This window comes from Solanum pennellii, chromosome 6, assembly GCF_001406875.1.
Source record: "Solanum pennellii chromosome 6, SPENNV200".
NCBI classification, from domain to species: Eukaryota; Viridiplantae; Streptophyta; class Magnoliopsida; order Solanales; family Solanaceae; genus Solanum; species Solanum pennellii.
The window spans coordinates 53384116-53399851 of record NC_028642.1 but is presented as its reverse complement, the minus strand read 5'-3'; the positions used below and the strand labels follow the sequence as shown (position 1 = coordinate 53399851).

General features: G+C 34.9%; 2 protein-coding genes across 5 annotated transcripts; both read right to left on the bottom strand.

The window, feature by feature from the left end:
- Positions 1 to 131: 131 nt before the first annotated feature.
- On the bottom strand, positions 132 to 2379 carry LOC107023719. The gene is made up of 4 exons (XM_015224499.2): positions 2099 to 2379; positions 1315 to 1497; positions 1155 to 1214; positions 132 to 668 (listed from the first exon to the last, which is right to left on the bottom strand). Exons 1-4 carry the CDS (start codon positions 2294 to 2296, stop codon positions 372 to 374), a joined length of 738 nt encoding a protein of 245 aa, XP_015079985.1. The 5' UTR covers positions 2297 to 2379; the 3' UTR covers positions 132 to 371.
- A 1269-nt stretch (positions 2380 to 3648) lies between these two features.
- On the bottom strand, positions 3649 to 15567 carry LOC107023268 (eukaryotic peptide chain release factor GTP-binding subunit ERF3A-like). Of its 4 annotated transcripts, none has more exons than XM_015223900.2 (19): positions 15414 to 15566; positions 14091 to 14132; positions 13840 to 13914; positions 12785 to 12850; positions 11727 to 11879; positions 10892 to 11003; positions 9409 to 9454; positions 9226 to 9297; positions 7718 to 7780; positions 7354 to 7508; positions 7180 to 7244; positions 6854 to 7004; positions 6447 to 6552; positions 6227 to 6362; positions 5103 to 5167; positions 4837 to 5001; positions 4439 to 4511; positions 4265 to 4345; positions 3649 to 4057 (listed from the first exon to the last, which is right to left on the bottom strand). In XM_015223900.2, the coding sequence occupies exons 1-18, from the start codon at positions 15415 to 15417 to the stop codon at positions 4287 to 4289; spliced, it is 1608 nt and encodes a 535-aa protein (XP_015079386.1). In that variant the 5' UTR covers positions 15418 to 15566; the 3' UTR covers positions 3649 to 4057; positions 4265 to 4286. The 4 variants fall into 4 exon arrangements, with proteins under 4 accessions (XP_015079386.1, XP_015079388.1, XP_015079389.1 ...); XM_015223901.2 differs by having other exon boundaries at positions 3705 to 4057; positions 13840 to 13911; XM_015223902.2 differs by lacking the exon at positions 12785 to 12850 and having other exon boundaries at positions 15414 to 15567.
- Between the last annotated feature and the right edge of the window lie 169 nt (positions 15568 to 15736).

The window sequence follows — 15736 nt, the reverse complement described above, 5'->3', positions numbered from 1 at the left end:
ACATCAAGAGCTTGAACCAAGATGAAACTGATACCACCAATGATCTTGATTGTCCAAACATCATTGCTAACGCGTCTGAACCAAATGAAGCTGCTATAGACCTATAGTATTATATCTACGAGCCATAAAAATATGCAAACAAGAACCTTATTCTATATTCTTGTAATCTAGTTTACAAAGATTTTTCAATCTAAGAGTAATACCTATTAACACACAAGTAAAAGAACTGAAACAGTGAAGGAAGGGTTGACATAATCTGTCCTAGTTCCTTTACATATACCATACACTTCATAAAAATTCAGCAGTATAGTATTTCTATGCAACGTCATGTGCATTGGGGGAGTCAAAACTATACATACATACAGAAGCTTTCAGGAATAGCCAACACGTCTACAACGGACCCAGAAAGCTGTCCCTCCACTCCGTCCTCGAGCAACAGCTATTTCCTCGTCAATGTAAAACCAGATGAAAAATGGATCCTTATCCTTATTGCTAGGTTCTCTTTCCTCTTTTCCCTTAATACTGATATCAAAAGGATTGAATGGTCCAACTTTTATCCGAAGCCGCTCAAACACGAAAGCTAGAATCCTATTCTTCCATGAAAATGGTCCTTCAAATGTCAAGAATCCAAGAGGCCCCAGGTAAACACCATTTTCAATCCTCTTCGCCTAGAATTTTAGTCAAGCATATTATTCATCTTAGGATTGAAAGAAGGAAGCATCGATACTCTGCAGTTAAATTGCAGAGCATCATCTGAACAACTAAAGGAAGCAGACATTTAAAGAGAGAATGTAGTTTGCTTGCATAGCACAAACAAATATATTTGAATTGCGGGTATGCACTTGTTTATTTTATCTTTTTCTCTTGGATTTGAAGTTAATTCCAAGAAGGGAAATGTACACTAAGATAGTCATTTCATAAAAGATCCGCGGTGTAACATTATATCACTAGATACACAATTTACAACTGACAAGAATTAGCAAACACTATAGGTCTCTATGAGATTGAATTATATGATGTTATCTCATCTAACAGTTCACACAATTAGAAACAAAAGGATCTGTTATTCATGTTCTCTAGTTTTATCTACTAAATTAAGAGATATTTCCATAATTAGTGTTAAAAGATTTATAAAAAAGACAAGTAGAGCTTACAGCTGCATCAAATCTCTGTATAGCTGTAATTGGGAAATATCTACCTTGTCCTAATCCTTTCTGCAATATAAAGGTTCCAAGTTAAAATGAAGCATTGGACAATATAGGGAACTTGATCAAAGCATAAAAAAACGAACGAAAATAAAAATCAGTTACAAACATCAGCTGTAAAAATGAGCATCCATGTTCTTCCAGGCGACTTGGCTCCACCAAGAGTTTCAAGAAACCTGGAGGAATCAATTTTCGCTCTCCCGATCGCAGCCAAAGCAGCCAAAATCTCCTCTGCTGGAACCTTTCTTGTTTTGGCAGCATTTTTCAGCACTCTTACACTCTCTTCAACTTCCTAAATTAAAATTTTACCAATATAAATTCACACAACCGGTTGGAAAACAAAAGTGAATAATCCAACCAGTCTAAAAAGGTTTTATTTTTTTTCTCGTAATTCATTTAAATAACTAATAAAACCTTTTTCTTTCTTATGATTATTAGCAGATAGGAGTGCATTGTCTTGTTGCCCTTACTAGTAGTCATACGACTACTCTCGTAGTTCTTGTTCTTCAATTTAGGTAACTTTTAGGTTTGCGTACACTCTACCCTACTCAAACCCTACTTTGTGGGACTACAATAGATATATGATGTTGTTGTTGTTATTATTAGGTAAAACATATCAAACAGAAAAATAAGTTTTTTTTATGAGTCAATTTAGACAAGGTATAAACTCAATTTTTTAGATGAGCTCAATTGAGCTGATCAAAATCAGTTGAATTGTGCGGTTAATGTCTTCAGAGAGGCTAATTTTGTCACTACAACAAGTATTCTCACTCTCCCTCTAGAATTAAATAATTTTGGGAAAAACATATGGTATACAAATCCTCTGAATGTAGTAACATTCTGCAGCAATCTTACTTAAAATCCATTAAAAAAAGGAAAAAGTGAAGTGATACCTGGTTGAGTCGTTCATTTTCTTTATCTTGAATGAGAATGGAATTCTGGTCCTTTTCGTCATGAATGGCTCTGGTTTTTAGAGCAGAGAATCTCAGAGGAGTTAGTAATTTGGAGTGATGACAAGGGATATGGAAAGTGCAGATTGAAGGGTTTGTACTCCATTTCAAGGACAACAAGGAAGAAGATTGCAGAAGCATCTCATAAGTGGCTGTGGCTCTAGTTATTTCCTCCTTTTGTTTTTGCTTTCAATGAAGTGCACCCACAAATTCAATAATACATCCCTACGTCTAGATTAATTAATTACAACACATCATTTACTGCATTTTTTCTAGCATTTTTTCTAACATACACTATAATCTTAAGTTGACAGTGTAAAATACTTATTTTAAGTTGAAAAAAACTTATTTTAAGCCAAAAGTTAAAAGCTGGGGTAGGGGTGCTTTTTTTATTTTAGCTTATAAGCTGTTTTAAGTTGACCACATTTTTACCTTTTTGCCCTTAATATTTTTATACAATTTCCAAATTACCCACATAACCCTAACATCTCTTTCTTCCATTTTTCCCTTTTCATGTTTGGCATAGCTGCTGAACTTCTTCCTGTTCTTCCAACTTGAAGTGAAGATAAACCTTGAAATAAATTTTTTCGATTATTTTTTATTACCTTTTTTCCTTTTTCTCTCGATTGATGCCGATAATATGTTGAAAAATAAAAATTTATATTACTCTTATAAATAATTTGTGATAATAAAGAAATATGTGGATGATAGACAATTATTATTACCTATGAATGAAACTAAAATAAATCTTAAATAATTTGTGATGAGAAAGAAATATGTGAATAATAGCAAAATATAATTATTTATGGCGGTAAAATATAAATTAATTAACTTTTATTATGTTAACAGCTTTTAAGGATATTTCAGACATTTTGATTTAAAAAGCTGTTTATCAGCACTTATTTGCCAAACACATCAACAACTTTTTTTTTAACTTCAGCACTTTTATCCAAACGCATAACTGCTTATTTTAAAAATAAGTTTCAGCACTTTCAAAAGTACTTTTTTAAAGCTGCTTTTATTAAGCCTATCCAAACGGACCCTAACTCTAGACAATATTGTTACGCCTAATATCTATCGAAAGGCATAAGCCACCCTGATTGGGTATGTTGTCCTACACTAAGCTTAGACCAAGAAAGAAATGCATATTCCCACCGTGTAAGAGAGGATCGAACCGGTCACATATTGTCACAGACTTCGAAAGATTGCTTACAACTTGCTTGGTTGATTTACAAATAAGAGAACTAAAATGTAAATAAAAATTACTTACAAGTACCTATTCTAGAAAAGTCTACACTTGGAATTTTTCAAAGCCTTTCTTGAAAAGTCTAAGTTATTCTAGAGAATTCTAAGCCTTAGAAGGTTCTAGAGTTTTCCACAAACTCTCCACAACTCAAGACCCTTCCGCCTCCATCCGGACACAAAATTTAACTAGGGTGTGGCGGGACATAACAGATATACTTTAATAATATGTTCCGCAAGATATCTTTATATAATGTCCAAAAAATATAGGTCCTCGACTATATAAATATCAGCTCAATAAACTAAGTCATAGCCAATGTCAAGAATTGAATAACAGAAGTGCAGCTCGCATGAACTTAAAGTTCCGATGCCAAAATTTTGTTTTAAGTTATGATGGCACAAGTGTATAACCAAATAACCTCATACTTGATATCGTTCTAGAAAACAATACATCATCGGATGGAGGCGAAAATAACAAAAAACAGAAACAACACCACGCTAAGGAAAACATCTCTCCACTAAACTGATGAACATTTATGCGTGTATCTGAACAAAGGACCAACTTCTGTTCCAATAAATACTGCGGAGGGCCACATGCTTGTGTTGCCACTGCTCTAGCAGGGTGCAATGGAAACCTCGTATGCTCAACTTAAATTGCCTCTGAAAACACAAATCAAATAGTAAAGATAGTGATCATCAGCTTGAAACTGGATATCAAAAGCAATGGTCCACAAAACTACAACATCTAAAAATCAATGTTCAATACTGGATAATTCAAAAATTTCGCAATTCATAATATGTTTATTTTTTTGTCAACCAAAAAACTTTAATGTGAAGTAGAGCAACAAAAGGAAGCAAAAAGTCCACCTTCTGAGTTTGCCTATGCTGTTTATGCACTATCAGCAACAGTAGGCAGTGCAGTAATTTTCCCCACAGCAACAGTTTTCCCTGCACAAATGACAGAAATTATGATCCTCCTATGTCGTGTGATAATACAGAAACAAAAAGAAATTTGAGGTTACGAACACAATGGTTTCTTACCTTCAGTGCGAAGAGTGAATCGTCCAAGTTGAGCAAAGTTGGAGAATTTCTCTACACATATCATATTATTTACCTGGCATGATAGTTTCAAGAGGTTCAAATACCAACACGAGACGTTAACCTAAGAATCTAGCTCTAAAAACAACCAAAAAAGGGTGAACTTGAAAGGGACTAGGGATTTCAAGGTAAAGCAATGATTTTGTCCTCAAACTAGAAAATCTTCATATTCCCTGTTAGAAAGGTGGGACAAAACACAAACACACTGTGATACAGGAATTGTACCTTCTGCAAATTCAAATATAACTCAAAGTCACCCAAAATTATGAATGACAGAACCATAAGAATCGATCTAAGAACCATGTATTCCCAATCTACAGGCATTCAATTAGACAGCTAACCTGAACACGGCATAAAACAATAGCGCCATTCTTAACAAACAGAGGTTTTTTCTTCATAGGTTTCTTAGTTTTTAGATCAATCTGCTGCATCAGTTCAACAATCTCACACTCCTCAACAACCGCATGGACATGCAATACAGCTTTGTATCCAGCAGTAAAAATAGCCTGACAACATGAAATTCCATTAACAGAAGATTGGTAGCACATGTACAACTTTGAATCCAAGTGAGGTAATGAATTGCTAAGTTAGGTTGGTGGATTCATACATTGTCCAACAGCTCAAGAATCTGTAACTGCGCAACAAACTCAGTAACTGCAGGTATTGGCTTTGCTGCAAACAGTAAGCTTTGTTAGAATTCAAAAAGCTTGAAAGCTATCCACGACAAAATGATGGTCTAAACCCACTTGAGATTACAATATGAAACCACATTTAAATTTTCATTAAACCAAGAAAAAGAAATCACTTCCTCCCTTATCCTTGTAGAAAATCTTCGTCTTGCCCTTTTTTTAAATTAGTTGGTAACTATATATTTGTTAGCAGACTACATAGTGATTGACTTCAAGTGCAAGCTACCTCAAGAACAGCTACAACTGAATGTGCGTTTGTTGCCCAGGTAAGGACTACATATCAATGTTAGTTTGTTATCAAATAGCTTATAAGATATTTTCGTACGAGTAGCACTTGCGACCATTTCCAATTTGTTTGAATGCTTTTTGCTACAACTTAATTCATTTGCATGACTTGTTCTGATATTATCATACATATCAGCTTCTCATAGAGCTCAATATCTAACTAACCTACCTGATTAAATGAAGTGCTGTCAAAAGTTGTATATTTTGCATCCTTCACAAATTCTCCGCAAAAATATGATCAAACTAGAGACTGAATGGTGGACAGCCTAGACAGAGAGCGACTCCAACACAAATAGAATTAAATACAAGTATTGTAATTATTTGTTCTTGCTAGCCCACTGGTGCAACTGATCTTTGTAAAAGGGTGTAAACGGTTCTTTAGACATAATCAGGGACTAACATGACATATACAGCATCATCTAAAAACATAACACCCTTCTTAAATTCACAAAAGTAAAGACTGCACACCGCAGTGAAAAAAATCTACTTTTTATGCCTTTTTTCCTTGGCAAATAAAACAAAATTAACATATTCACCAGTCCACAACCTCTGAGCTGTTATGTTATATGTATCACATTTCTTTCTCATGACATGTTATCAGATACATACCACTTGCTTACATCACATGGTCAATAGAAGTAAAATTTCTTCTACTATTTAACTCGTTAGCAATAGAAACAATCACAAATAATTGGCATAGATCAAGAAGATAAGGAATGTCAATTCATTATGACAACGATTAGTTGGGAAAACATACCATTACTGCACAAGACAAAGCCTGACAAAAGGTCATCTTCCTCAACTCCAGATAACCTAACACGCACATTTTCTCCGGGACCAACATGCCTTACTCGATCTTCATCACAGAATATGGCAAGTACTTTTACAGCAGCCTATAAATCAGCTCGTGAGATGAATTTCCTCGAAAATTCCATCAATCACAAAACTTGATAAAATTAAGGTAAAAAAAATAGCACCTTGTTTGGCATAATCAGTAGATTATCACCCTCACGTATGCTTCCAGACTCAATTTTACCCATAACTACAGTTCCCATGTCTTTAAATTTGTCAATAATAGGCATTCTGAAAAGAAAATGGAAATTGAAATAGGTAAACAACTTGGCACAAGTGTAGAGGGAAATTACGAGACAAGAAAAATAGAAGGAATTCCTTGCTTATGATCCGGTGAAGGAAAAAAGAGCGATGATGCATAGAAAAAAAGATCAAATCAACCCCCCCCCGGATGATTGTGGATTGTGATTCGCCAAATCATTGTCGAGCAAACTAAACTAGAAGGTTAGCATTAGAATTAGAAAATATGAGTAAAGCAAGGAAACAGAAATAGGAAGATGCCACCAAATAGGCAGAAAGAGGAAAGAAGTACCTCAATGGACCATTAGGATCTCGAGGTGGAACTTCGACTGCATCAAGGACTTCAAAAAGGCAGTGACCACTCCACCATGGGCATACACTCTTCTCCAATCTAGTTTTCAAATTTGAACCCAAAAGCCCAGAGATTGGAAGGAATTGAACATCTGAAATTCAAGCACAAAGAGAACATGAATCAAGCATCAGCAGCTTAGCCAATATGTAGAATCTTTGAACATAGAGAATAACAGTTAACAGTTAATATTCAATAAATGATCATAAATATGAAAAACAAGTACATCAAACAAAGAGACAATCTGCAAGTAAATAATCCTTATTTACCTTTCTTGACATTGTACCCAGATGATCTCAAGAATGGAACCATTTTTGACTCAATCTCATCATACCTTCATGAACAAGTTGGACCAAGATTAGTTTGCAAATTGATAAAACCTGGTGGGCAAAGCTAGTGTATACAGGATGTGATAATACAAGTCAAAATAGACGGAAGATCACCTTTCTTTAGACCAATTGACAGTAGGATCATCCATCTTATTTACAACAATAATAAGCTTTGTAACCCCTAGGGTCTTTGCCAATTGAACATGTTCACGTGTCTGCCCACCTCTTTCATATCCAGTTTCGAATTCACCCTTTCTAGCAGATATAACCTTCACAATAGAGCAAATAATGATCAGCTACTATTATTATGCCTCAATCCCAACCCATTGGAGTTTTCATATGAATCCTCACTGTCTAATTCACTATATATGGACCCATTTTGTTACAGAATTCAATAATCCGGCCTTCAACATTTCCAAGTAAAGAGTTGATTCACACAAAATAAAAGACTTAAAAGATATACGACAAAAGCTCTTACCAGCACACCTATGTCAGCTTGAGATGCTCCACTGATCATATTGGGAACATAGCTCTTATGACCCTGGTGACAAATGGAGCATAATAACAAAAAAGATGTAGAGAGAGAATAGAAGAAAAAGTTGAAGAGAGTACATCGATTACAAAGAACATCACAGTTTACGTACAGTTACAGGCATAACTTAGTAAATTTCAACTTAAACAAGTCTTTTTTTTTATAACCGAGAAATCCATCTTGTGACCCGACACCCTTTGGACCAATCACAGCCTTCTAAACTCGGTGGAACCCTCTACCCTTGTCCACTTAAATACCGGGCTTCGCTTTGCATGGCGTGAGACTTGAACATGTGACCTAAGTCACAAATTCTCCACCTTTTGCCACTCAAGCTAGGCCTGGGGGGAAACTTATAAAAGTCATTATTTTTGTTTCTTTACAATAAGGATGTGGCTTAGTAGTGAATGAAGTGGAAGGAGGACCGTGAAGTCTCAAGCTCAAATCCCAGCAAAGGCAAACAACAGAAAAGGATTGCTTCTCATCTCTCTAAGCTTTGGTGAGTAGAGCTACTCGGCACCTGTAGTGGGAGGTAGCATGTATTCGTTGGGACAACTGAGGTGCAAGTTGACACTGACACTGCCGTCAAATAAATTTAAGAAAGTTTGTTTCAAAACTATTTGTTACATAGTGAATCATTATTTATTACCCCCTCCATTTCAAAAAGAATGACCTACTACCCTTTTTAGTCTGTTTCAAAAAAAATAACCCTACTCCTTTTTTTGGCAACACTTTAAGACCACAAATCCATGTGGCATGTTTAAGACTACAAGATTAAAGGGCCACAAGATAGAAAAATTTTCTTTATTTTTTCTTAAACTTCGTGAAAACTAGACCTCGTTGGCTTGTCCTAAGATTTTCGACCTTCTAGCCATGTAGTAATATAGGATAAAGGCTCAAAAGACAATTGTAGAGGAGATGAACGTCAATTTCTGGTGATACAAAAGGGATTAATCTATGATTTAAGATCAGCATGGGACTTTTTCCAAGCTATCACTCATTATAAGATCACTAAAGCACTGTTTTAAAAATAATTGTGGTGTTTGGGATAGTTTGCACACACCTAGGCTGATCACACGAGGTACCTGCTACCTCTCACCAACACAGGTAATGTGTATTATGTCCATCAAGGCTTGGACAGATGGAAAGAAACCAACTAGTGTTTTTGTCACCGTTGGATTAGAACCTGAGAATACAGTGACCACTAGGACACTCCCTTTGATGTATTACTAAAGCACTGTATCTTCCAACAGTGTTTAATGATACAAAATTGATGGTACCAAAAACACTAATATGGCATAGAGACTCACAACTTTAGATCAAGGAAAACTTTCTATAGATCTTTGAAACCATGGGGCAAACGGCACCTCTCGTGCACATAAACTCGTCACTTAATACTCGCACCTTTTCCCCCGTGCACAAGGTAAACCAGAAAAAGAATGAGGATAAAAAGTTACCGGGGCATCAAGAATTGTAAATCTTGTCGTCTCTGTTTCAAAATGTGCTCTTCCTACTTCAACTGTTATTCCCTGAAAAGGAAGTGGTGACCAAGAAACACGGAATCACTCGTAAGCTCCTCCACATTACCAGCCCCAAAAAAAGAGGTAATATACCAATTTAAGTAATAGATAAAGCAATACCTTCACCCTCTCTTCTTCATTTGTATCCATAATATAGGCCATATACCTAAAAGACATTGTAAAGGGAAGTTAAAAACTAAAAGGAAAAGCAATAATTAATTAAAGACAATGTGGAGGATCATTCCACATGCAAGAAAATAAACTGATGTGGACCCTCTTCAAAACTCATTATCGATAATTGTGCACTCAAAGTTAACAAGATGAAATCAAGAGATATTCTATCTCAAAAATAATCAAGCATGAAATATCAGGAACCATGCAAACAACACACAACTAGCTTCAGAATTAAAGAAATCGAAAAAAACAGGAATGAGCATCTATCTTTGCAACCACCTCTTGCAGATAGAAAGCTCAGTTGGACTCTAGGAATGTGCCTAGATTATCAGAATTAACAGGAACAAGTAACCGGATGTTTCGTAACCAAACTCAGAACTTCACGAGTTCTAGCAGTAAACAATGATCCAAGCTTTGATAGTACAATTTCACATCCACCAAATATTCTAACTCCAATTAAAAGAAAGTACCAGCAGAATTGCAAATGGCTGGTTTATAAGAAATCAATCATTTCATGGAAGTCTAACAGAAAAATGCCACAATATCCTAAACTTGAACATCAGATGATAAGTTTTACTGGGTTGTAATAAGAATAGGACATGAGCATCTACAACTTGAGCTCTCTAATGAGGCTAACCAATCATCAGAGCAGCAACTCAGTTATCATCATGCAATAAAATGACAAATAGATGGGCTAAATCTTCGATATCCACCCAAAGAAGCTAATGGTGGCAACAGAATCTTAAGCACAACAACTATTTTCAAAAAGAAAAAGACCCTTCAGCACACACGCAAAATACTGCACAACAACATACTCGATGCTTTCTAAAATAACAAAATTCTCTAAAGCAACCAGATCACTTCTAAGAGCTGTGCAAATTAACTAGCACATAATTCGGAATGCAAAACTAAATTACTAATTACTGAACCTAACAAATCCTTTAAAAGTGAAACAACAACTAGTTTTTCCTTGATTGCAGTTATCATATCTAATTATTGCCATCAGTGGCTGCACTTCTTGTCATTCACATTTGAACAAAAGATTCACAGAAAGCAAACCATCACAATATGCAAGTAATATTGCAGATAACACACTTCTTCTTTATAATGGTAAGGTATAAATTGCAGATAACCTACGTATTGGATGAGATCCTGAAAAGAGTGGACAATGCAAGTAGTTTATTTGAGAATTATTCTGGGTGAGTCATGGTCCATTTGACATTGGTACTCAGTAGATTGTGACTTCAACAGCAAAAATTTGTCTAACTAATGAAAAATCATGATAAACCAAGCTTCAGATATAGAATGTATCGCAGGTTATCTCACAAACCAAGAGGCCACAATGAATTTAGCAAAAGTCATACACAAGTTCATCAATTAAGAAACACTGACAGCATATCTTGACTATATTAAGCTAGTAAAACCTTACCAGCTCTCTCTGTTTTTATCCTTCGCTTCTTTCTCATACTTTTGTATAGTACGGTCATCAACTTGACCACTAAGTAATAGTATTTGTCCTCCAATAGTAGACTTTCCAGCATCTGTAGGTGATATGGAGAACTCTAAGTAACAATATATGATGTTTCTCAGTTAAACAATTAGATTACATCTTACCAGTTACCAATCAGCTTTGCGAATGAAAACTTTCACATAAAAAACAAGAAAGCGATTTTGCATCCTTTTTTAAAAATTGGAATAAGTAAAAAGTGATCTTGAATCCGACATACTGCACATGCAAAAATGGATTTTACTAGTTCAATAAGTTGGACACAGCTTACCTACTTAACCAAAATCTCAAACATCACCATTCTATTTCCACGCCACACCGACATCTCAATTCTCATCAAGCAACAGCTAATGTTTTACCAAATCAAGAATGGGGAGAAAAGATAAATAAAAAAAATGCAGACATAAAATACCAAAAAGATTAGAGGAAAGATGCATAGAGTACTACATCCACAGAGTACCTAAAAACGCTCAAGATATGTTTGAGAGGTAAGACGACATACGATTTTGGAGGAAATAAATAAACGGGCAGGACCTATAAGTCCTTATTGATAAAACGATATCAGTACCATAAAAGAATTTCAAAAAAGACAGAAAATAAAACTACAATGTACCAACAGTTATTTCCTCATTTACCATATTATTTTGTTTGCCTAATTTTCCTTCTTGATACTTGGGAGATTTGTACTCATCAAGCTTCACACAATGACAATCATGTATCAAGTGTATAAAGAGTACATAGAAAAAGGAAGACTTACCCACGTGGCCAATAAATACCACATTCAGATGCCTCTTTTTATTGACTTCAACCTCCACCTGCATATCTTCTGGTGGAGAACTTTCTTTTCCAGAGACACCCTTTGGGTCGACATGCTCTGGCTTTAAGTCTGGATGTGCTTCATCTCTCAACTCTGATACCGTCAATGAAGTAAACAATTACGTAACAGTTTGAATAAAGGTTTCAGTAATCTAAAGATATCATTTTTCACCAAAACAGTTAAAACTCTAAATACCCCAAAAGTTCTCCCTTTTTGTAAAACTTGAATACACCAAAATGCCCTACGAGTAATTAACAAAGTAGGGAGATGTCAACAAGAGAGTTGGGAACAATTAGCATTGAAGGGTGGCTACTTGAAGACCTCAATAAGGATTCTCTCAAGGTAAATTTTCATAGATATAGTACCCAATAATCTTCGTATAAGCTGAATCACCAAAACATCAATGTCTGTGACTACAAAATTTTCAAGCGGTGAGACCAGTACCTCTCCTCTCTGCTGAGCAGAACACCAGAGAGAGAGGCACAAGTAGCAACTGATCTCCCTCTTTTGAACAGTAAGGCCCACAAGATTACTCTTTGTGAATACAGTTAAAAAAAAGGATCAATCCCCATTACACTGACATCTTTCTGCAACATAAAGCCATCATTTCAGCGCAGATGACATGAGCCCCTTCAGCTAATTTCAGCATGATTCTTTTCCCAACTCCCACCTCAAAAACCCTCCCCATCAAGAGGAGATGAAAATTAGGGAACTCATCAAGATCATTGATCTCACACCAAATCACATCAATAGAATCACTTTTTTGAGAAATTACGAGACATCTAAGTCATAAAAGTAAAGAGATCTATTCATTTATAAGAAAAAGAAAAAACGGGGATCGGATTTATGATAAAATAGAATCCCGTAACTAGGACAAAAAGTTGTTTAATAGATGCAGATGTCCCGGTCAAGCATATCAAAAGAAATCACTTAATAACACAAAAGAATAACCTCCACAAGAACCAGATGATACATAATCTGTTCATGAATCTACCTACCATCTTCCGGCATATCAGGTTTCCCAACATCATCAGTCTTCCTCTCTTCTTCCATAAAACTATCCTCTACCATTTAATAAACAATCAAAACGTCATCCAGAAAGTTCCTAATTATATCAATCTAGGACATGAAAGCAGGGGGTAAAAGTATATCGACATATATATGTAAAAGAACAAATGTACAAGGTATCAAAAAATAGATTTCAGAAAGATATTAGCAGAAACTAAGAACAAAGTCTAATAGCCTTTGCAAGTTACAATATAAAAAAGGAACATTTTCTCTCCTTTGGAAAAAATAAAAAGATAAGTAATTAGGGAAATCATGATTTTTGAACTCTGTAGGTAGTTTCTTGTGTGCATTACCATCCAAAACTAAAAGCAACAAACTTTCATGAAGCCTACTAAAAGTAGTGATTTGAAGGACTCTTAACCTTGTCAAAGATACTTAAAACAATCACCCCCAAAGAAACAAGATTTAGGAAAAGACAATGTCAAAGTTAGCAGTAACATCACATGATCGCATATAAATATAAGACCAACAAAGGATTTCTTCTAAAAAAAAATTGTCCTATGGGGATAATACCTAACTCCCAAGCAGGAAAACAATAGAAGAGAAGTCTTACATGCACCCCGAGGCCCAAAAGAGCAAGGAAGCATCTAAATATACACAACAACAGGCCTAACTTTTAAACCACGAGAAGTTTCAATGATGTGAGCCCACCAAAGAAAACTAAAAAGAGAAGTCTTACATGGACCCCCAGGCCCAAAGGAGCAAGGAAGCATCTCAATATACACAAGAACAGGCCTTACTTTTAAACCACAAGAAGTTTCTATGATGTGGATAATAATTACAAATCCTTGGGGAAGGAGAGGAGCGGAAGGGGGAGAGGGATCAAATTTAATTATAGACTTTTTTACAAATCAATATAAATCATGAACTTAGCAATAATATACTGACATCAGACCATCGCAATGAAAAGACCACTTCTAAACACTACAAGCAAATAGCCACTCAAGAACAAGCAAGGCAAGACATCAGTGAAGTTGCTACTAACCTCCATCAGCTTTATCATGTTTTATAGCTTCATCAGGTCTAGCATCTTCCACGTTGACCAACACAGTATCTTCTGCTGACATTCAATCACAGATTAGACACTCAAAACCATATTTCCTTATGGTAAAGTAATGTAAGCCATTAATGGTCGACTTCAATGATAAGTGGATAAACAATCTATGACTACATAAGAAAGCCTAGGTGGCAATAAGAATAGAACAAATCATAGAACTGCTGTAATTAATGATATACCAGATGAATCAAGCTGCAGCGCCTTGATGTCCTCTTCAATATCTATCACATCAAACAACCAAAAGTATGAAATCCATGAATCCGTCATACCCCAACAATCTCAGAAGTTATCAACAAATGGGAGAAAACCCAGGAAAAAAGAAACATCATAGAAGTCATTATCTATAGAAGGTGAGTTCGGTATAGAGGAATATGTTATCCATCGAACACCTGACATGAATCAGTAAAAATGTTTTTCTTTTGGTGAGTTCGGTATGGAGGAATATGTTATCCATCGAACACCTGGTAAAAAATATTTTCTTTTAAAACATATCATTTTAACTAGTTGACTATAAAGTAGATACAATACATCTATGATGCTATTAGTAATGTGAACATCAGAACCCGATACTAAAGAAAACTAATCATAGCAAACTGTTGTCCTATGTTTTTGAGCAAATTAACTCTAATTGCTTCAACAAAATCTCAATTGACATCTTGCTTATCTATGCATTGTACTAACAGAAACTTCATGAAAATTGAAGGGAATAAATCATGTTGTTAGTGAATAGTGGTTGAATGGCACAAACATATCATAAACATTTAGTTCATGAGGATAATACATAAGATACAAAGTAAGAATTTTCAAGATAATAATTTAAAAATAGATGTTATTATGCAAAGTAGGATTACAATGTATATGTTTAGTTGTTGTAGACATTATTCAATTTAACCCCAATAACTGCCAACTACTAATAGAATTAAATTGTTGTTATAAGAAAAGGACTTCCTTTGTCCTAACATTAAAAGACACTTCCTTTTTAAGCTACAATTCGCCTATGTATTAGTTTTTCAAAAGATTTTTGTTGAATTTTGATGAAAAGAGAAAACTTTATTCTATATCAATTCAATTGAACCAAAATCAAATAGTTAATAAATTAGTATAAATTGAAACTTACAGTGTTCACCATTATTAACCTAAGGATATACTATTACAACATACAAACAAAGAAAGGACATAATCCAGGAAATATATCAAGGTGACCAAACACTGAAAAACCATGACCAGATTTTCTATCATTAAAACACTCCAACAATCGAATTGTCTTTTACTGAATTTCTAACGAAATCGACTAGTACATAATTATTGAGCTCTTCTTAAATAAGCTAAAGGATATTAGATTATCAGTCAAAGTAAATAGCTTCTAATCTAACTCAGTATGCAAATTCTGTCAAAATAATAATGGATTAAATGCAACGATAAACCCTAGATTGAAAAATCGATAGAAGAAGTGAAGATCTGATACATAACATATAAATCAGCAAGCGAGAAAAGCTACATACCCATGGGGCTCGGTTAATTGAGTGAGAGGACGCGTAGGGTTTGTGCTTGCGGTGACAATAAATTGAAGGTGCTGCTGATGAAAATCTATTGGAGGCTGCCCGCTTCTTTTTTTTTATACCATTTGCTGAAACCGTAACCTGGGGTTTTAGGATCGGTTCAGATGTTAAACCGGCCTGTCCAACTATTTTTTTTTATTTTTTATTTTCTTTCTTTGGACTATTTTTAAACTTAAAAAGCTTTTTTCTTTTGGCTCATAAATTTTTTTAGATCAGTAAGTTAAGTCATATCTTTCATCAACTTTGCAAATTCTAAGGATTTTGAT

Coding starts and splice junctions, on each gene's coding strand:
- LOC107023719 (XM_015224499.2), bottom strand. CDS start 2,296: ATGCTTCTGCAATCTTCTTCCTTGTTGTCCTTGAAATGGAGTACAAAC. Junction 1,498..2,098: donor AAAATGAACGACTCAACCAG/GTATCACTTCAC, acceptor ATTTTAATTTAG/GAAGTTGAAGAGAGTGTAAG. Junction 669..1,154: donor TACAGAGATTTGATGCAGCT/GTAAGCTCTACT, acceptor CTAAAATTCTAG/GCGAAGAGGATTGAAAATGG.
- LOC107023268 (XM_015223900.2), bottom strand. Junction 9,298..9,408: donor ATGAAGAAGAGAGGGTGAAG/GTATTGCTTTAT, acceptor CTTCCTTTTCAG/GGAATAACAGTTGAAGTAGG. Junction 7,005..7,179: donor TGGGTACAATGTCAAGAAAG/GTAAATAAGGAT, acceptor CTTGAATTTCAG/ATGTTCAATTCCTTCCAATC.